The sequence below is a fragment of the Anas platyrhynchos genome, chromosome 8 (assembly GCF_047663525.1).
Source record: "Anas platyrhynchos isolate ZD024472 breed Pekin duck chromosome 8, IASCAAS_PekinDuck_T2T, whole genome shotgun sequence".
NCBI lineage: Eukaryota > Metazoa > Chordata > Aves > Anseriformes > Anatidae > Anas > Anas platyrhynchos.
The window spans coordinates 8999285-9021166 of record NC_092594.1 but is presented as its reverse complement, the minus strand read 5'-3'; the positions used below and the strand labels follow the sequence as shown (position 1 = coordinate 9021166).

At 38.6% G+C, this 21882-nt stretch overlaps 1 protein-coding gene across 11 annotated transcripts in view; it reads right to left on the bottom strand.

Moving 5' to 3' along the window:
- The window catches only part of SLC44A3 (solute carrier family 44 member 3), a 100072-nt gene that overhangs the window by 7247 nt on the left and 70943 nt on the right, over positions 1-21882 (bottom strand). For 10 of the 11 annotated variants that reach the window (XM_072041839.1, XM_072041840.1, XM_038182820.2 and 7 more), the window contains 3 exons: positions 14884-15049; positions 8805-8961; positions 6174-6257 (listed from right to left, as the gene is read on the bottom strand). In XM_072041839.1, coding sequence (XP_071897940.1) covers positions 6174-6257; positions 8805-8961; positions 14884-15049 — 407 coding nt within the window. Of the gene's footprint in view, positions 1-6173; positions 6258-7395; positions 7572-8804; positions 8962-14883; positions 15050-21882 lie in introns of those variants that run through there. The other variant, XR_011811042.1, reaches the window with a different exon arrangement.

Below are 21882 nucleotides of genomic sequence, written 5' to 3'. Positions count from 1 at the left end.
AGAGTAGGTAGGATTCGATGCTTACTGTTTTTTCTAACGCAAGGACTAGGCAGAGTGGGTAACCATATGAAGCAGCAGGAACCAAATTTGAAAACAGATGACTGCTCTTCTCACTGTATCCTGTAAGTTGTGAGCTCACACTGTAAGTTGTGAGCTCCTGGCCAAAGGATGCTCTCTGGCCGCTAAAAGTTCCTGTGAGCTCAAGGGAGACAGGAGAAGTTCAGGGAAAAGGGATCCACTGAGAGATACTAACCACACAGAAACCACACTCAGCTCAGGATGTTCCTAGGCCTAAAACAGATTCAGAAACAGCACTGGATACAGGGAAACACACACTCTTTATGGCTTTGCAGCCACTCACAGCCACTGTTGGAGATGAGTCACCAGCCTAGGCAGAGGTTCTGCCTGGCCCAATAAAGCTGTTATATACTTAAACTTTGCTTAATGCATCGATGTTTTACAGTGGTAGTCTCTGCTGCAGTGACAAGCAAGTACTAATAGCATTGATAGTGTACCACGGATCAGCAAGCATGGGAGACAGAGCGTGAGGAAGTGCCTTTATCCTTGCACCATCGAGTCAGTACTGTGTCACCAATTTTGTGAAGAACACAAGCCTCTTCTGGCTTGGAGCCTGGGAACTAGACACTGGTTTCTCAGTGTCAGGAGGAATAAATAAGGAATGTGAATGTTTACATATTTCCAAATACCACACTATGCAAAAAAGAATTTAAAAGAATACATCCTTCTGTGCTTCACAACACAGAATGTCAAGGGTCTTGGAAAAACTGACCTGCCAGTTTCATGAGAAAGGCACTGTGGCTCAGATCCAGCCCATAAGTTCCCCAACTGTTGAGAATAGTTGCTACTTTGTATAACAGCTGAATTCAGTCTTCCATTCTAGGACTTGCTTTAATAAAATGAGCTTGGGGAAAGCCGGGATTGCCATAGCAACAGAATCCTTTTAAAAAAGAAGCAGGAGACATGCTGGTCTCACATCCCATTTCAGCTTTTTCTGCTCTACTGATATTTTCAGCCTGATCCAACCTGCTTGTTGCTGCCAACTCCCTTGGGGGCTGTCCTGGCTATCTACACCCACTACAGTGCCATGCAGCTCAGCCAGGGCTTTTAAACTTCCTAGCTTGCAAGTGCCACAGCTGCCATAGGATTTTCCTCAGAAAACAAAATCTAGTGGTAGCAAGTGGAAGTGACGTTTCTGTGGCTGCTGTACAGGCCTTTAGTGACCCAGTGGGACAGCTGTATCATGACTCTCAGGTGGTGGGGGGAAATTGGAGCAATGCGGGCCTGTGAGGCCCTGCTGAGGAGATGAAGACATGTAAAACTGGAACAGACATTCAGGCACTCCAGTCCCTGGCTATTTCAAGCTATCATGCTACTCAATTTCTTCTATTAAGTGGAAAGCTCCCTCTTTAAACTACTTAGGGCTTTTCCCTCTCCCAGCCCTTGCATTTGGATCTATTCCAGACCATTGTCCCTCTGGTCCTTAGGATCCTTCTTCCAATTTCCAGACAACTCAGGAACTCACGAACAGCCTACAACTACTCATTCTTCTGCTTATCTTGTGTTGGATCTTACTGTTCCCTGACGTTTCTCCTCCTGATGCACTCAGAGATGGTTAATGTGCCTGCTCTGACCCTTTATTTGTAAGAGTAGACACACCAGGATATCCCAGTCCCATCTTGTGAGGTAAGGTTGTGAGGTTTACTACCTAAAACCAGCAACCTGAACAAAGGCATTCATCCCATACCTTCTCCAGGACTGAATCTGCCACTTCTGCAGCCATCTCAATAACCAACTAATAGCCATTGTCCTGCAAAAGACAAATGCACGGAGAACACTCTTGTCCATCACTTCCCCAGTGAGCACACAGCTAATACAGAAACTGTTATTTCTGATTCTTAGGCTAATCACTAATTATAAGAAACTCGACAAAAGCCTCCTGATTTTTTTCCAAGCAGTCCAAAAAGCCCAGCTTTGCACTCCACCTTACATTTGCAACCTGGACTTGCTGGAAAATATCTTGTCTTTCAACTTGCCTTGTTTTCTACTCTGTCACGTACTCCCTCCACAGGTGTCATCCAGCGGGTACATTCAACACAGCTTTCTCCTGGGTTTGTAGTTGGGTGTTCTCTCCTGCAGCACCTCACTGCTGGCACTCCTACTGCAGAGAACCTGCTCTAAGTACCCATTGCATCATGATTACATTATTACTGGAGTCACTTAACTGTAGCTTCTGCAATAGTAGTGTGACGGTGTTTCCATTAGGGAGTTCTGAAATAAAAACAAACTGAACCTGGTCTGGGAGTTGTTCAGAATTGCCCTGCTTAAGAGCACTAAATTAGTGTTCAGTTGTTTCACTGCATCCCATCCCCCTCAATTTTTATTTATTTATTTTTTTTTTAAAGTGGGAGAAGGGAGAGAAGAAAAGCATCAAAGCCAAGAACAGGTCATTCTCATTCATCTCTATGCCCCACATGGTTCACCCTATGAAGCAAGGAAAGACCTGCAATATTTATCTCCCATTACTGCATATTTAAAAAGTCTTTAGAGGGAAAACAAACATATTTAAAACAACATTTCACCAAAGACTGATGTTTTAGCCAGTATTTTCAAGATGATTGAAAGTTTAGCTTCACATCTAGAAGAAACTTTGCCAGTAACATTAAAGGGCAGTATTGGTTTTGGGAATAAAAAAGAAGTATTTGATGGTGTGAGGCATAATATCTTTGGCAGCGCACAGGAGAACTGTACTTACATTAGCATGCCTGAATTTTGGTTTTATCTAGGTCATTTCTCCAGAAGGCATTTAAGCACAGCCTCCTGATAGGCTTCCATCCAAAGTTTAAGAGACAACTAACTACCATGGATATATGACCACCAGACAGACTTGCTTCTGTTTTTTCACACTAGACAGTTGCTGGCTTTCAGTGTCACTGAAGGGTCTCAGTGGGAGCAAACGCAGGCGATCACACCGTGTCATTCACCAGGAATGGCTACCACAGGGCCCGGAAGGCTACACAGCACGAAGCTGTGCTGAGGAAAACAGAGAAACCACATACACTCAGCAGCTCCAGAAATCCATGTGCTGCACTGTGGAGCGGTTGCCTGCCAACTGGCTACAGATGAACGCAGCGCAGACACAGAAAAGCAGAATTATCCTGAAATAGATATATTGTTAAAAATGTCATTGCAACAAGGCTGTAAAGAAAAAAAGTGACTGCTTTGATGTATCAAAAGTTAAGACTTTGCCATAACAATTTAAGAGAGCAGGAGACAGACAGACCTTGCAGCTCCCAGACCACATAAAGAAAACAGTATACTCTTTTTACGGAAGAGAAATTTCAATCTCCCAGATTTTACTTGAGATGATTGGATATGTTTATCTGGAACATACTGAAACTATCAGAGCCAGAAGATGAAAAATCTGTGGTAATTCTGACAAGTGTTGGCAAACAGAACTGTCAAGTAAGGATAATGACTTTATATTCACAAAGCACTTTTCATCCAGATAGAACCCAGAGTGCTTTACAATTGTTACTAATGGATTATACACACACATGAATCACTTTGCCCATGACTGAAATGGAACAGCTTAAGGAGTGAACTGTTTAACAGCACATAGCAACACTACACCACAGTTTAGCACAGGATCCAGTTGCATATCCAAAAGAAATTTAGGAAGGCAGAATGTAATTATCCACATTGCAATCTGAACAGGATACTGGTTTACATTATTCCTCCTGCAACGACCGCCACTGGAAATACAGCAACTGTCAGCATCAAGTGCAGCATCTGTCATGACAGGAAGATGACAGGGTACCTTTTTGGCCCTGTTCAACTTAAATTGCAAGAGAGCTGAACACAATTTAGCTGACCAAGGAGAGAAGGAATCTCTTCAGGAATACACACAACAATCAAAGTTAGTGTTACACCCCTCCTGAAAGACAGCACATCAGCCCATTGACAACGTAACAAGGCACTTGGTTCACACTGCATGGGAAGAAAGAAGCTCACACACTATCACCAATGTTACTTCCTCCAACACCTATTTATCATCTGCAAGTTTCCCAGAGAGAAGACAAGGTGCTCTGCTTAATCTGATTATACTAGTGAATGAAAGAGCAAGAAAGGATTTTAAATATCTAAGCAATACAACAACAGGTTGAAGAAAATAATGCAGAAGTGATGGGGAAGGCTTTTTAAGTTTCCAGGTAATTCTATGCTTATTACAATGGTGAACATAATAGTGGGATAAAAGGCAAAAGCACAGTAAGGAATGTTAATGAGCTTTGGACCGACTTTTGTAACAGCTGTTCCGCATTTCTATAATTTCAACTCATAGAAAAATCAAAATCTAAACTTAAAAATACATTCAAAATGTTAGATACATACGCATATGTAAAAGCAACTTTTTAAAAGTCCCTAAAGTCCAACCCTTGAGTCCATGTTTAACAGCAATGTGAAATTTCAAGGCTGTACCCAACATTCACTGATCTCAGTGAGCACTCTTAAATTCAACACTTGTGTTAATCAAACTGTATGTTAAGCTTCTTAAAACTAGTTATTTTTTCCACAAAGACTTTCAATCTTAGTCAACACTTTTATTTTTAATAGCCTTGAATATATTCTTTATAGAAAAAAAAAAAAAACATTAATTGCCCTATGAAATGCCATAATCTGAGAACATTACCCTTTCATACAGATAAAATTTCTATTAAAATCTTACAGAATGTTCTTGCTTTTGTTCTCTGTCTCCCAAACTGCCCCAGATTTGAAGCTCGTATAGCACCATCATCTTTGCTAAACTGACGTTCAAACAAACAATTATCTAGCAGCAAACACAATACTAAGATCACTAGGCTAAAAACACAACTTGTATAGAAATAAATTTGCCTACAATAGATTAGGAAACAGGAAATCTTTTAAGGGAACAAGAGATACAATACAGCCTTCTGAAACAAAAGAAAGTACATTACTGTAATTAATTCTCCTTTTAACAAACACATACCATACAACAGCTGGAGAAAGTAAACACTGTGATGCTGGCTATCTCTTTGAAAGGCAGGAAGCCAAAGGGAAAGGGTGACTACAAACGGGAAGCCTGGAGTTAAAACGAACTCTAAGATTCCTCGCCGAGTCAGTGACCATAAGATCTACCTAAAAAATGTAAGTCTGGAAAATTCATCGGCTTAGATAGAACCAGAGATTTTACCGCACAAGTATTTAATCTAAGGTGAACTAAGTGAAAAATGTTCTTTTCATAGTTGTCCAGGATTAAGCTTTATTTATGCAACTACCTTAGAATGAGAAATCTGACTCTTTATCAGCATTGTCTTGTTTACTTCACTGCTGCTCTTAGCAATGAGAACAAAGAAAGCAACAGAGTTATGAATCAGCAAGAACATCTGATTCCTTGTCACATTAATAATATCACAGCCACCAGAGATAACAAAAGGGGACTGACAAAGAGAAGAATTAACTATTTACAATGATGTACATAGAACTTGGAGAAATATTCATAAATCTGGAGAAAAGGATCAGAAAGGAAAGAGTATCAGAAAACCTGCTGCATGTCATAAGTCATTCATTTCCAATAAAAGCACTTTTGAAACAAAACTGCTAACAAAACAAAGAAGTCCTTCAAATACAGAGCATTATATAATCTGGCTTTTTGATCATGGATTATATTCCCAGATATTTTGATAATGGAAATCAGCCAAGACTTCAGTTTTCTTTAATAGGGACTTTCAAGTGGAAAATACTGTATCTAGTTTAATGACGCATCTCCAGGTCTGTTTCTCACTTAATTTCTTCCTTCTACCTGGACATTTCAGTTGTCTCTCTGGCACAACTTAACAAGATGTTGTCCTCTTACCTTCAGAAATAGCAAGTGGCCCTCTGAAAGGGTCATCTCAAGCTGTATTAATAAGTTCTCTAAAATTTACACTCGGTTACCTTCCATGTTTGTCAACTCCCTGTTTCTTTGCAACAATCTCTACCTACACTTGAAGAATTTTTTGTTTAGCTAGCCAGCAGGTAGCTTTGACTTGTATGCACTGGATATTGCTTTAGTCATGCTAAATGGAGCTAGCATACACACATGGTTTCTAAACTAGGTGTGCAGATGGTTGAGTGGCGGAGATGACAGAGCGTACCTGGTTAAAGTAACTTAAGCAACCTTCCTGGCACCACAGCCAGCAGGAACAGCATTTCAACAGGCACTTTGCACATGCACTCTCCTGCAATAAAATGAAATGTTTGGTTATTGGACACAGAATTAGACTCAAAACTGCCATTTTAGAAAAGCATGCTTTACAGGTGACCGACTCTTCTAACAGTATTCACTTAGGCAGCACATGCTTCCTTTTGGATTATAGGACTTGTTTTTAATTCAGACCCTACAGTATTAATGACTGATGAGCTGAGCATATTTTTTTTCTTCCTGTAGATGGAAGATACTTCTTCAGGAAAAAAAATAACTGCTGTAAGCAGCTTTGTGAGCTAACAGCTGCACGGAGAACAAAACAGGCAGGCAAGTCAGTAACCCTTACAGTACTATGCAGTGTTTAGGGAGTAGAGCTTGTTGATTGTTTGTTTTTTACTTTTTGTTTTAAACTTCTTTTGTCATTTATCAAAAAAAAATCACGGTTCTGAAATGAGCAGTATCCTAATGGTCAAAAATTAAAAAATGGGCAGGATTTATGTGTTTGTGTTGATCCAGAGCATACAATCACTTTCCAAGACATGAGGAAAATACTTTTTTCTAGAACAGACCGCAGACCACTGATCTCTATTAATTTCATACTAAAAACAGAGAAGGAAATTCAGTGTTTGTTCTACCCCCCACAGCCCCACCAAGAGCTCAGAACTCTTCATCACCAAAGATTTTATCAAACAAGACAAGAAAAAGATATCCTGGTAACCCTGGTAGCCTTCCAATTTTAAATGCCTGTTTTTCTCAGCAAAAGGAATTTCAGTTCAGTGATATTTGAGTCTTTTTAACCTTATTTTTCCAGAGGCTAAAATGCTTTTCTTTTGTTTTGGAAAGCAGAGATCTTCCAGTTACTGTATGAAATACTCGGGTCCCACAGCTACCATGGAGTTATGTTGAAACCATGGGCCTCCCAACTTTTTTCCCCCAAGTTCTTGAAAATATTCCATGAATAATTCCTTTACAATGGTGAGTGTACATACAAACTCCTGATAGCAGAGAAATGCTTTAATCCCACCATGCTTTGCTGGAGAGATGATTTTACTACAACTGTGTTAATTTCATTAAGCACTGTTTATTCAAAACAGAGTAAGGGACTTCAAGCAGAATAGCAGAAAGAAGATTGCAGTTGAAGACCGCTGTGTAGGAAACACCAGTGAATTTACCTGCAAAGCTTGCAAACTCCTGACTTCTCCTCTCCTCAGAAAACAGGAGCTTATTTTGCAAAGGTGACAAATCTGGGTGAGCTCTATAAGAATGCAGCACCTCTTCTCCCTCTTTAGTACTTCTCCTGCCCTCTACTGAGAGAGCTTTGATGGAAAGGGGCCACAGCCCCTCCCTCCTGCCATGGGAAGGAGCAAAGTTACTTTGTGGGGCATCCTTTTGTGGACTGAGCACTTCATAGCCTCTTTAGGAGCAATTATGGCAATGGGACATGTCACATCCTAGCTAGATGCTTGGCAGCTGGACCAAAAGGAGTTTAAAGCACGCTACTATTGAAAAAAAAAAAAAGTAATCTTTCTTTCCAAGGTATTTCTACAAGTATTCAGATTACAAACAAGCATGCCCAGAAAGTCCACTGATCCTGCTTCCTCTAGATTCAGGCAATACTCTGTCTTCTTTCTAGCACAACTCAACCCACCTACCGTCTTTAAACAAAATTCTTAATTGACCCAAATCACCACATTTTATAACCATCATATGCTTTCATATGAAAGTGATGGTAACCCAGTCACTTCTACATCTCTTGAGCATTGTATTATGAAGGGCTTTTTTATCTGAGCATTCTCAAAGTATACCCACATACATCTCGGAGGTACTAGGGATGCTCAAAACTATACCGTCAAAAATAGATATAACACACTTCACGGTCGAGGCATTTGTTCTGGAGTAAAAGAGATGAATTCTAAGACCTACATTTAAAAACTTTGTCTAAATCTACCTCTGAAGTCAGAGCTGTACAGTCACGAGAGCTCGCTCTCTCCTTGCTGAAGTGCCAGAGCTAACCACACTGGTATGTTGTCAGCAGAAGGTAAGAGATGCAGAGATGCATGAAAGACAGAAAGAATGCAAGCAACAACCACAACAGCCTAGCCGTATTTTTATATACCTTAATAGATGTGGTTTGGCTCCTGTATAAATCTCTGGAATAGTTCTTATTTCACATATTCTTTCCATAAACACATATCATAAAACATGTGAAATCTTTTCTGTAAAAGGTATTTTATACTAAACAATATAATTCTTACTTTACTTTTTTTAATCTATGATGTGAAAATTCTAAATAAAGCCTTCTGCCAAATCTGTATTTTTCCTTTATCTGCCATAAAAACATTTACAAACAAAAACTAAATAAAGGTGTTTTTTATGTTAGCATTTTCTCCTCATATAAATATCTGAGTTGAGAGAAAAAAATGGAAGCACTTGAAAAAGGCCTTCTTCATGAAGGAAAATGGGATAAAATAAAAATTCACATTATGTCATCCATTTTAAATGAAGTATATTCTTCACAATATTTTTCTCGAACCTCACCATTTAACTACTACTTTTATGCGTTACAGAATTATATACTTACCTTTTGTTTTAGGATATTAAAAAGGTGCAAGAGAACAATCCTTGGTATTCTCAGTATAGCAATTAAAAATGAGCCTTTTACAACAGTTCCTAGATGATAGCAGAAAATAATTGAAATGGAAGACAGGACTGGGTGACGTGGTGGGCTATTTTTGTTTCTAGAAAGAAAAATAACATTTTAAAATGTTTTGGAAACTGTTATTTAAGGAGATATGCATAGTATCAATTTAGTATTTGGAGATTTAAGCATTTAAGCTGGTATACCCTTTCACACTTAAAACTACTCCAATTTTCCTTCTGACTTCATCTGAATGTTCACCTTAGTCCAAAGCGAAGTAGCCAAGTTTATAACTTTTATTAGATTTGTTTAATTCTTAAGCAATGACTATTTTGATATATTCAGTAATGGAAAAAATATCTAGAAAAAAAATTCTATGGAAAAGAACAGAAGTGAACAACATCTGAGAATACTTCCTCAAACATCTCCCTCCCGTTTCTGTCGCTTTTATCCTCTCAGTCTTTTATTTGACTGTCTTTTCTGCAAGATTTTAGTCTGAAGGAATGAATTCACTATTTCTGCTTTAGTGATAAAGCTAACAACAGAACAAATATGACAAGATCTCTTGTGTAAAACTGAGATTTAGTTACTGTTGCAACTTGACTGAATTTTGTTTTAAATTTTGTTCAGATAATTAATGCTTTTTATTTCTCACTGAACAGGTTTTGTTTTAAAATGGAACACACAAGAACACACAAGAAAGAAATTTCAAATTGTATGTTTAACATTATAATTTGGCCTAAAAATCTTGTAATTCCTCTGTAATCTGTGTCGTTCTGGGGAAATAATGTATTTCCCAAATTTCAAATGGAAAGACAAAAAGTTAACCTCATATGACTGGCCTAAGAATCCCAAATACAGGTTTTATTTCCTTGCTTCCTTTATAGAGTTCAGTTTAATGTCAATCATTTACAGAGAATAGTATGACACAGCTCTCAAGAATTTATATGAAATCCAGGAAATGAACTTAAAGCCATTCCCCAACCCCTCTTCAAACACTGTAAGAAAAAAAAAAAAAAAATCAATCAGATTAACACTATAAATACCTAAAAAAATATTTTGGAGGGTTCAAAAAGAAACAACAACAACAACAAAAAAACACCAATGATTAAGAGTCACAAACTATCCATCTATAATGCAACTGTATGCAATAGGCCCAACCCTGAAAAAGTTACTCAAGCAACAGAAACAGTGGGTAAGTAAAGATCAGACATCATAAATATAAAAGACATCATAAATGCGATGTCCTATTTTCATAAGTGATTCCTTCAAAACATCTGTTACCTTGAAAAATTAATAGTTTGCAGAAGAAGGTAAAAAATAAAAAGGAAGTGATAAAAGAGAGTGACTGGTTGGGGCTAAATATCTACAAATATATTTTTGTTTTATAAATATTTTTTAATTAAGTCTTCATATACACTGCTTTACGATGGGTATCACAGTTCTGCAATAATCCTGAAGGTATCACTGCAGTTCATTCAAAACACTAACTGCAGTTATATTTAAGTATGTGAATATACCACATTATTTTAAATAGGAAATTCCAGCAATGCAATTGCTGCATTTATTATTTTTGGTCTCACAACTAGAGGAACTGCTTGGGGATACTGAAATTTTATAATAAGTCTTTTTTTTTTTTTTTTCCAAGTTATCAGGTTTCCATGTTGGAAACACATACATCTCAATATAGAGAAGTTACTCTATTCAGATAGCACTAGTTTTTCCTTTTCCCTTTTACACTGGCCTACACATAACAGCCTCAGTCAAATCTCAGAATATAAAAATTAAGTTTCTGCAAGTTAAAAGGTAAACAAGGCTGAGAAATAAAAAAGGACAAAGTTTACTTGATAATTTACTTGCTACCACGGAGAAGAATAAAGAACAGTTTTCATACTTTTAACAGGTCTGATTAATGAGCAAAAATCTCAGAATTTGAAGTTTAGATAAATTCCTACACATTTGGAAGCTCTTCCACGTCTTCTTTTCCTAGCATTGGAATTCTCACAAGAACAGAGTCTGACAAAGTTTCTTGCTTTGCTTCCAAACAGATTGGAAAAAGAACAAACTTTTTCCTTATAATTCTGGCTCAGGGAAGGAAACATAGGGCAATAGCTAGCCAAATATAACAACAGGTTATACTTCTGACTAATCAAGTTCAAGACTGGCTCAATTATCCATCTACACCCAAGTACCCTCAAGGATGAAGTTTCATCCCACTTTTTACATTATGCCTGTAATCCTGAAACAACTTTAGTACAAGCATGCAGTCAGCCACATGCATAAGGTTTTGTGGAAAGTTTGTATTGTTCAGTGAATCTGTGCATGCAGACTCATGGCATGGATGCAGTGCCCCAACATATGCAAGGTATCAGGGGAAAACAGGAAGATTCCTGATAGGGCTGGTTACAGGACTGATTAGGGCCACAGCTTGATTTTCCTCTTCAGTATTCCTATGTTATGTCACCAAGGGATTGCTTGATTCATACAGAACACTATCATTCCAAAATCCTGTGAATCGTCCTCAATACTACATCATCTTTTAATCTTTAAACTTTATTTTTTCAAGTGCTGTCAGCTGTCTATTTTCTTATGAGCTCTGTGATATTTGATACCTTTCTTAACACTAAGTTCCTTGGACTGAATGATCACACAAGCATCTCATCTTTAATTTTAAAACCACTTTTTTTGTGTGATGAAAAAATGCCACCTAGACTCACCCAGAAGTCTTACGTATTTAAAAGAAAAAAACAAACAAACAAACAAAAACACTTCTCCTTTTCAGAACTGTGCTTATAGTTTTCTTAATCCTGCCTCACCCTTTTCAAAGATTGCCTAGAGATTTACTGTAAAATACGTCAGAAGTATTAACGAACGAATCATGTATTCTCCAAGTAAATATGAATTCCAGCTTTTAAAGAAGTACTAAGAATTTCAAGATTTGTAACAGAAGAGACATTATCAGGCTAACAGAAAGCTCTCAGAGTGTACTTCAAATTGCCCTTTTAGCTGCTCTCAGCATCACAGGGACAGGTTTGACTACATGCATGCTGATAACCCTTTTCATGGGGTAGGTCAGTAGGGTAAAGGATGCTCATAAATGCTACAGATGTCTTGGAAAAGGGAAGAGGAGTCCTTTACACATTTAGTCCTAGCTCATGTCTCAATGACTTTGGTGCAAATCTTGATTGTAAATCCATAAAGCTTTGTTTACTGGGAGATGTATTTCACCTCTTACTGAGTCTCGTACTGGAAGTTCGTGGTGCTGAGCATCTTAGAGTCAGGTGGAAAACTCCAGTCCTGCAAATACTTCCTGATCATCAACACTGTGCAGTGACATACATACAAGATTTAGTTATTGGATAAGCTCAAACATGGACAGGACTGTGATCCCTGTGACATAGGTCGAGTTAGCATACCACCCTCCTTTAACTGCAGGGAAAGGAAAAAGCTCATCTAATCAAAAAGGCAAATACATGAATAACCCCTAAGCACACCAAAGTGAAAATAAACCCTCATGTAGGACAGCAATAATAACAAAGAATATATATATATATATATTTAGACTGAGCCTTCTTCACAAGTCATAAAAAGTAACCATTCAATCTATTTTATTGAATTAATACATTATTTCACAAATTCATTTTTCATCTAAAACCAAAGAAGGCAAAATTAATTTGTGGTGGTGGTACTGCAGGTCAAACGTACACTACCTGTAATGCTGACCCAGCTAAAACAGCCACCCTGCCCTCCCTGCTCAGAAACCTGGCACGGCTGCCGGTCGCACAGCACATGGCTGCATGTGCTGTGGAAGGAGATTTCCGCATGGAAAGGCCATGCCATTTCCTCGGAGCACTCAGAAGCCAAGAAGAAAGCATCTCTGTGAGGTATCATAAACAAACTCTTGTGACATGCCTTTGTGATGCTGCCCCAGGGAATACATTAAAAACACATAGCAGGCAAGCCCTGAATTTCTGGAACAGCTTGAGATAACCCCTGCCCTCGGCAGTGCGACTGCTCTTGTAGCTCACCATCCTCTCCCTGTCCCTTCCCTGCTCTCTGCAGGTCTGTGCTGACAGCCTAAAGACCAGGAAGAGGGGTCACCACCACACCAAACCTGCATTTCCTTTTCCAAGCACAAGTCACTCAAAAACAGTATGTTTAACCTGGCAAGCAAAAGGAGGGCTCGAAAGTAGCAGTACAAAAATGATTTCAATACAAGTGGGTGCAGGAACCTTCTGTCCTCCACAGCCAGTTCCTGCAGCAGTAGAAAATAGCTGGAAAGCGGAAGACCCTGACAGAGCAGCAGAAGTCACCACACAACAGCTTTTACAGCTGCTTCCCTGCTCTGCATGAAGATATGGACAGTGTCTTTACCTTGGGGATTTAGATGGTGTGTTGTTCAAATATGCACTGCAGCATGCGAAACAGTAAAAGGCAGCAAAACGTATTTTCTTTCCTGTGCTTTCCCAAGCAAACAACCTAAATGAACACTTAGTGCCTCAGCACTCAGCTGCCAAAGCTAATTCAACTGCTAAAGCTTGAAGAAGATAAAATTTGCTTAGGAGAAAAGAGCAGCCAGCTACCCAGGGAACCACAGACATGCTAGTTACTTGCGCTCAGAGCCTCAATAGGGAAAAAGGAGATGACTTGAACTATGAGCTCCTCCCTTATCAGGTCCTTTCACAGGATGTAAAGTAGCAGTGTCACTCAGCAGGTCTTAACCTTTTGAAAACCAGCATTGTAGGTTTTGTCAGCACCCTTACTAGCACCCGTTCTGTGGAACGGCTGTCAGCTGTGTAGAGGATCCTAGCACAGAATTCGTAATGTACATGTTAAACAGTGCCCTGCCCTGGCCTTCTGAATGGGATGACTAAACATTGCTTAAAACAAGAATGGCCACTGACTGTTACACCTTCCAGCTTTGCTGCTACAGCTGGAGCACTCCTGCATGCAGGCCCTGTGCTGGTGTCTCTGCTGGGCACAGTAGAAACCATTTGGAAACCTTTTGGAAAGAGACTTTTCTCTGGAACTGAAACATCCAGGGATATGTTCTAAAGAGCATCAACAGAAACCTGCTATCTAGGTGTTGGTGAAGCCCAAAGTCTCCCTTCCCCGGTCCCCAGTCCCAGTTGTCCCAAGCTGCTTTGGCTGAAGCGCTCTGGGCCCTCTCCTGCCACACTTGAGTTTTTCACAGACGGAAACCCTCATTGCTGGGAGTGGAGGAACAGAGCAATGAAGGGAAGAAAGCTCATGAAATATTTATGAAGAAAAATGCTTTCCAGATACTACTCTTCCCATTGTCAAAAAAAAAAAAAAGCCCAGCAATTGTGGGATTTAAATCTCCCTCACAGTGACAGGGTAGCACCGCACAGGTGCATGAAACCAGTTTAATTTCATCTTATAATATTTTAAATGTAAAAAGCAGTACAAATCATGATAAGTGGGGATTTTTCCTCCACCTTTACCTTTCAATATAGTATAAAATTCAAGGAATTTTCTTTACATCTCGAAGTTCTTAACAGGGCTGTTAAAGCATTCACAGTTAATTGAAAATATCTGCACAGAACAAAAAAAGTGGAGCAGACTAGGCACTTACACAGTCAGAACTGGAAACCCAGAGCGGGGATGAACACTTAGGAAGAGGTCAAATGGCCAATGAATACATAAAATTACGGCAGAGCTATATATTACATCCCTATTTAGAGCTTCCAGTCTCCTGGAAAAGGGTCAAATGCAGCCTTGTGCCCTATGAATGGCAATTTCATCAGAGTCAACAATGTTCTCTTGGCTTGTATCATGGCTCAATTTGGCCCAATAACTCAAGTGGTATGGGGTGCATCATATTAAGATCACTCACACTGTAAAATCAAGATCTTGCAACAAGTAACACTATTTTATATTAAACTGGATTCCAAAATACTGGCATAAACTGCAGTTCATTTGAGACTACTTTACCTAGAAAGAGACTGAAAGTAAATGCTAGCAAATCCCCAGAACTATAAGGAGGCAATTCAGCACTTACCTGTTGAAGTAGCAAGTAACCACTGCCCCAGCAATTGTCATTTGCTGACAGGCAAGAATGAATTCACTAGTCCAGATAAGGCCAATGAAATGGTACCATGCCATGTAGCAAATTCCAGACAGAGCTCTGTATTCTACTTGTCCTTCTGAAGTGGTTTGTGCGGTACCTGGGATTGGGATTGTATCACTGTATTAATACAATTCATTAGAGAAGAACAAGCAAGTATGTATGTAACCTTTTTCTTAACACTTGTTCAATGAAATAAAAAACATAAAAAAATAAGTTCAAGTAATATTTATTTCTACCCACTCCAACAAAACCAAGGAGCCAAAATTTTGTAATTGAAATAGAATTTTGAAAAGTACAGCCTTGCAAAAAGTAAAAGCTTGGGTTTAAATTTGGTCTAAAGCAGAGCTGCCAATAAAGTCAAGAGGAGAAATGTAAATCAGTAAAGATTTCTAAGAAAACATTACTCAATATTTTAGTAATGAAACGCTTCAGAAGCATCCTAAAAATATCTTTGTTTTCTTCAATCAAATTTGAAATTAACTCATAGTTATGAAATGTTATAGATTTTCTCTATAAGGAGCAAAAGAGAAAAAGTGCATAGAAATATTAAGGATGTATAACATTGCAACAAAACAAAATTACTATTTTAATGACTACTACTAATTAGAACAACAGCAACTCAGTTTGCATTCTCTGTACTCTGCAATCTTTGTGCAAAATACAGGCATATAAGGAAAGCCTCTCCAAACCCAGTGCCAATAATAATGCAGACATCTGTATCGTAGTAAGCGCTCCAGAGTGACTACTACATTGAGGAACATTGAAAAATGCACTTATGCAAGCTAAATAAAATTCTCTCCACTTCCATTAATAACAAAGAATTCATTCCATACTCAAAAGATAGCTTTTCACAGAAGGTGGGAATAACTCAGGCAACTTAGCAATCAGGCCTTTCCCTATACAATCCGATTTATGACACTTCACTTTGAAGTCTAGTCACAGAATAACTGTATCAGAATATTCATTCCTAGTGAAAGGTCTCTAGGTCCATAACCCATGGTTGTTTTTTTAAAGTTTTGATTTTGCTTTTTTTCTTTTTATTTTACCAAGCCTTTACTCCATTAACCTTCAAGATATACATGATCACAGAATAAAATGATCTCTGAAGGTGAGTGGTTTCTTACTCCAGCTGCTTGAAAGAAGAGAGAGAATTGTCTTTTACTGCTGGCACAGCATTCTAATGCCAGCACTAATGTGCACCATCTGCAAGTTCAAAAATACCACAGATAGTAAGCTATGAAGTGGTTCACTTAATTCTGTCCTATTTTCTACAACAACAGAGTTCATACTTAAGAATAGCAAGGAGTAGAGACAATAAAGATTTGTTTTCAGCCATCAGGTTTAGACAAGCTTTACAAGCCTTCACAACCCAAGTCCATTTGCCTGTAAATTATGAAAAATATTAATCCACCCCATAGCAGCACTGCAAAATTATTTTGAAGTGCTTTGAAAGGACCAAAAATCACTACACAGGTGCATAATCGTTACTATGTGGTTAGCTTAAATATGTGTCTGTATTTAAAAAATTGAATTATTTTACTCCTACAAGATTAGCACTATAAGAAACTCATCCCTCTTAGATGCTCAGAGAAGAACTATTTGCTATTGAAAGGCATGGAAAAAAGAACAAGTCTATGAATAGATTTATAGCCTACAAACTAAGCATTCTTCCCACAGTTGAGCCAATCTTGTTCTCAGCACTCTTGTAATCAAGACTCGCATGCATCAACGCAACACAGCTGGCCTCAAGGAGGTGTTTGTAGGTACTGTAGGTATCAGGCTTCTTCAGCAAGGCAACCTTTGCTGAAGTGCAAACACAGACATTTACTTTTTTTTAAATATTTTGTTTTCTGAAAGGTTATCAATTTTAACTAAACAGTTAAATTTTTTGCATTGCTGTAAGGTTGATCATTCCCAGAAATACCGCTGCTGCCATTATATTCAAATGCATTTTAAGTCTGTGAAATGCAAGATGCTTGCTGTTGTAAAAAAGATATTACTCTTACCTCAGATCCCTTATCACAAACTCTCAGCCATTCTTCCCCATTCCTTGACTCCTTGTTTTTAAGTTTGGATACAAAAGTTATTTGTCCTTTTTAGCTTTTTTGAGAATAGATTCATCTACTTTGGCACATTAAAACAAGCTATGTGCTATATCTTTCCTCCTTGTTCTGAATCCAAGGCGGGGTTCATCACCCTTGCTTCTTCCAGGGGCTCTAGAATGCCAGTTTCCTGCAGCACACCCAACTAATTCCCCCCAGATATGCTCATTAACCATAGCCTATAGCTTTTTCTGAGGAATTTGTGCAAATGATAGGTCAATAAAATACAAGGTCTACCACCTCCCCATTTCTATGCAAAGACATAATGCCGTTTGGTAGCAGAATTAACCATGTTTTCCAGCATACAATCTACCTGAACATTTCTTTTTCAAAAAAAAGGCACATTTCTGGTTTTGCTTCTCTAGCTTTGTCATGAGGATTGGCAAATATCTGCATTGTAAACTAATTCCTTTTGCTTTTTTCCAGCCTACTAAAATAACCACCTGCAGTAACAACAGCAATGGTTTTGTTTCCTGGCCAACCTCACACACGGCTGCATGTACAGCACTGTACCCTGCTGCACAGGTTTTGTTACCTCACAAAAATCTGTTTACCAATGTAAATACCTGTGCCTGACTGATACCCTGTCTGCTGAGCCTACTGTGCATATACAATGTTGTCAACAGAATTCCATACAATGCTGTTTCTCATGTCAGTCCTAGCAGCACATATAAACTGTAATGCTACCCTAGATATGCTTATGAGAAAAGTATATGCCTTTTTCCTCAGCACTCCACTTTCTTCTTACTGTTCACGTAAGCTAAACTTTCTCAACAAAGCCTTGAAATACAGTTTTAATTTGTCAGCAGAGCATTTTTCCTCCAACTACGTTCTCACAGCAGAGTCTGCTGAAAATGAATCCTTCTGGTGTACTATATATACACTCCTAGTGGTAAGGCTAATAAGTCAATAGTAAAGAGCTTACGGAACTAGAGTCCTCCAGCTGAATCACCAAATCTGAAAACCTCTGATCAGTACAAATGTTTATCTGCTGCAAATACTTCAAAGCAGTGCTGTTAACAATGCAAACAATCACAAGTGTTTGCAGCAGGATTCGGAACAGTTCCTCCACCTGGCTGTGCACTGACTGCAGTGTGATGCCGTGCCGTGCTGTTGTACCAGCCAGCACAGCAGTGCAATGACAGGGAAGGCAGCGTGCACAGGCAGCATCACCAGCTACACTCTGGTACTCTAAGACTTGTTCAGCAGCAGCTGCTGCAAGTTTTTGCTGATGCCTGAAGCAGCAGGCTGTTTTAAAGGGATGAAAATTCCTGGGTAGTCTAGTTTAGTAACTGCATTATCAGAACAAAGAACCACTGCCCAGAAAATACCGAGAGCCTGTTTATCAGTTCCTGTTAACATGAAAATACAATGTGCACTTCCCACTGCTAAGTGAGGAAAGGTTCTGGCAGCAGGCACTGAATCTTCATGCGTCCTCCAACAGAATTTATTGTGTAATTTTATTTATGTATTTTTTCCATGTAGTGGTATTTACAGCAAAGCTAGACAACGGTAATTGGAATGTCAAGGACCCTGCAAGCAATAGGTTTTTATTGTTGGTTTAGCTACTGAACAACTTTATATAGCTTTTGCTATATAGCTTTTTTATATTGCTCTTGCTTGTAGGATGCACCTCCACTACAGGAAAATCTCACGCTGCCTTCTCATCCTGCATTACGTACATAGTATTAATGCTACCTGGACTTCACAGCTCCCGCACGCTAGAAAGCTGAAAGACATGTTTTGCTGTGCCAGACAGCCACTTAAGTTCTGCAATGAAACACCACACAAATTCACAAACAGTAAGACTCAATAACCCTAAGACATATCAGCTTTTCCAAAGCACAGCTGAATTCCATTCCTACCCGGCTAATGGTTCTAACTGGTGCCACTGTTTGCACTGTCTCAAGTCTCGTGGAGCCTGGCATTTCTCCTAGATCTCTAGGTCTGGAATTCACTCGCTCTCTGCTGCTCTTACGGACTCTGAATTACTGAGGTACTTAAGCAGGTGCCTACCTTAAAATGCATAAGTAGTCCCACTGATTTTAATAGGATTATCAACGTTTTTCAAGCCAGTCATGTGCATAAGTACCTTTCCAAGGGCATCTATAGGTTTCTATAGCTCCCAAGAAGTTAGTCTCTTCTCAGAGTAACGCTAACTTTTGGAGAAGACGTAAATAAGGTGCCTGTGTGGTCACATAAAGATCAGGTGCATCACAGCTCAAGCGAGAATCCAGTGCTCCAGAGCTGTAAGATGCAGAGACACTATAAATATTATATAACTAGTGGAGATCCAAGAAAAATGTTAAGAACAGGTGCAGCACAGTAGCAAGTCAATTTCATTTGCCCATCTCTTTGTATTATACAAAAGACTCATGTCTTTATAAACATTTCAGTTTCTCAGCTTTCTTAATGTATTTCTGTCTAAGATATAGATCCAGAAAATACACGCATGAGAAAAAAAGTCAAAATGTCATAAACAAGACAGAACCACCTATATTTTATGTAGTCTGGCTAGGCAGCTATTTGTCAACAGAAAAAACAAATTGTTCAAAGAGAGCAGATCCTGGGAGATCTTCCGAAAAGATCTGTGAGCTGTTGCAAAAAGTCCCCAGAATTCAAAAAAAAAAAAAAAAAACACAAAAGAAATGTCTTCCACCTACAGGGTGATTAAAGAAAACAAGTACAAAATACAAAGCTGGTCTGCCAATGTATTATTAGCCAAACAGTACAGTGTATATATATATATATATATATATATATTTATGGGATGCTTAATTTTTACCATTCTAAAACACCAACGCAACCAGCTACCTTACTGTGATCTGCTTTAGCAGTCAGCATTTTGAGGACTCATATTTGGGTTGAAAATTTTAAATAAAGTTTGAAGGAATTTTCTCAGTATCAAATCTAGCCTAGAGATTATTATCCTCGTTTTGAGCTACAAAAGAAATCTAAGATGTGGTTTACTGGGTAGAGTACGGGACTGGAACAACTATCATACTTCTTGCTGACACCGACCTTCTGTGTCACCTCATCAAAACCCCTTGATCTGTGAGCCAGATAAAAACAATCCTTTATTACCTCTCCAGATCATTAAAAGGCTAAAACTGCCTTTGTTGTCTTCGAGCTCCTCTCAGGAGGAGTTATTCTGTAATCAGAGCAGCTGTAAACAACTGAGTAGATCCAGAAATAAACCTTTCCTACATCACTTTATCGGCACCTAGTGGGCACTGAGGCTGCTGCAGGTCATTTACACGTTATTTACATATAAACACCTCAGCCCCTGGACTTTGCCAAAAACTCAGTTTACATCTGTTGGGTAACAACAGCCACCATTTAACACAGACATCGTAATAAAAAGCATACTTGCAAACAAATGATAAAACCAATGGATTCAAGTTTTAATCAGGTAAATGAATGAAACTCATAGAGTGCATTTTGCTACCTGCATTCATGCTTAGGCTGTAACTTAGAATTGGTACAGATCCTTTATCAGATACACATTCCCTTCTAAGTATTAACATACTATCTATTAGTAGAAAACTCATAGAAGGATTGCCACCTACACTACAAATATCCTGGCAGAAGATCTCAGTTATAACGTATGTTTTACTAGACTCCCTACGTGAGCAATATATTGATAGTTAAGTGCCTGGAAATGACCTCCCTTTCTTATGCAAGAATATCTGCAAGAAATCAGTTCTTTCAAAACTGAGAGCGAGCATGCTAGAAATTTCAACATTGCTCTACTATGCAGCAAGATTATGCTGCCTTCCATACTGCCATTTGTATCTTGGAGCACTAGCATTCCTATTATGCTAGGGAAAAAAAAAAAAAAAAAGTAAAATAACCTCTGAGCCAAGAGATGTCTGCTGCACTATGAATGTTAGAGCAGGTCACAAGCCATTTGAATTCTGCTCTCCACTATGGCAGGAAAAAAAAAGCTGAATGGAAATGTCTAGCAGAAAACAGAGAACGTAACCAATATGGGAAAATGGCACATGGAAAAATCATAAAAAGTCTCTCAAAGTCAGTTTTCACTGTTTTTTATTTCCCTGTGAATACATGTGGAATTTGCTCTCAGATGTAACGTGCAACTCACTATTTTCCTGCAAATCTGTAAAAGCCTCCAGGAAGTATCTGACTAATTCCCCACCCAGCACTTATCATCAAGCTGTTTCTGTCATATAAGCTAAAATATTTCTACTCTTTTAATGATTTCTGCATTTCCAAAAGCTTTTCAATATGACAGACTCGGCTGGCATTTTCTAAATTTAGATTTAACAAGGGCAAGCTTCACATCCCTACGTGTGCTTATTAAGAGTACCAATGAATATTCTTGTGAGTAATGTGTCAGCTCAGATAAAAATCAAAAATGTAGCATTTTTTATAATAGTTCTTGTTAATTATATATTTAGCAAATCTGTGTGTTATCATTCCTTTTATTTACCTGCTGCTATTTTTACTATAGTTAATGTTTATCTTAAATTGTTTCTGATCCAAGCAGGTACATGAAATGAGCAGTTGGTTGATAGCCCAGGAGATGCTCAAAGGACTGGTCTGAAGCAGTGAAAAGGTACCCCAACAAGGACAGTTTGAAAATTACTGCCACCTAGCCGATATGTGCAAAAATGGGATGAATACTACAGAAAAGCTAACACTCAAAGGTATGTCTAGCACACAATACTGCCTCTGTAATGGGAAAACCCAAATCAGAGGAGCGTGGAAAAGAAACATCCATGACCATTAAAGCAAAGTGAATCTGTCTGACTATTTAGTCAGGCAGGAACCACTCACAAAGAGACTGAAGGCTGGACATCTGGCC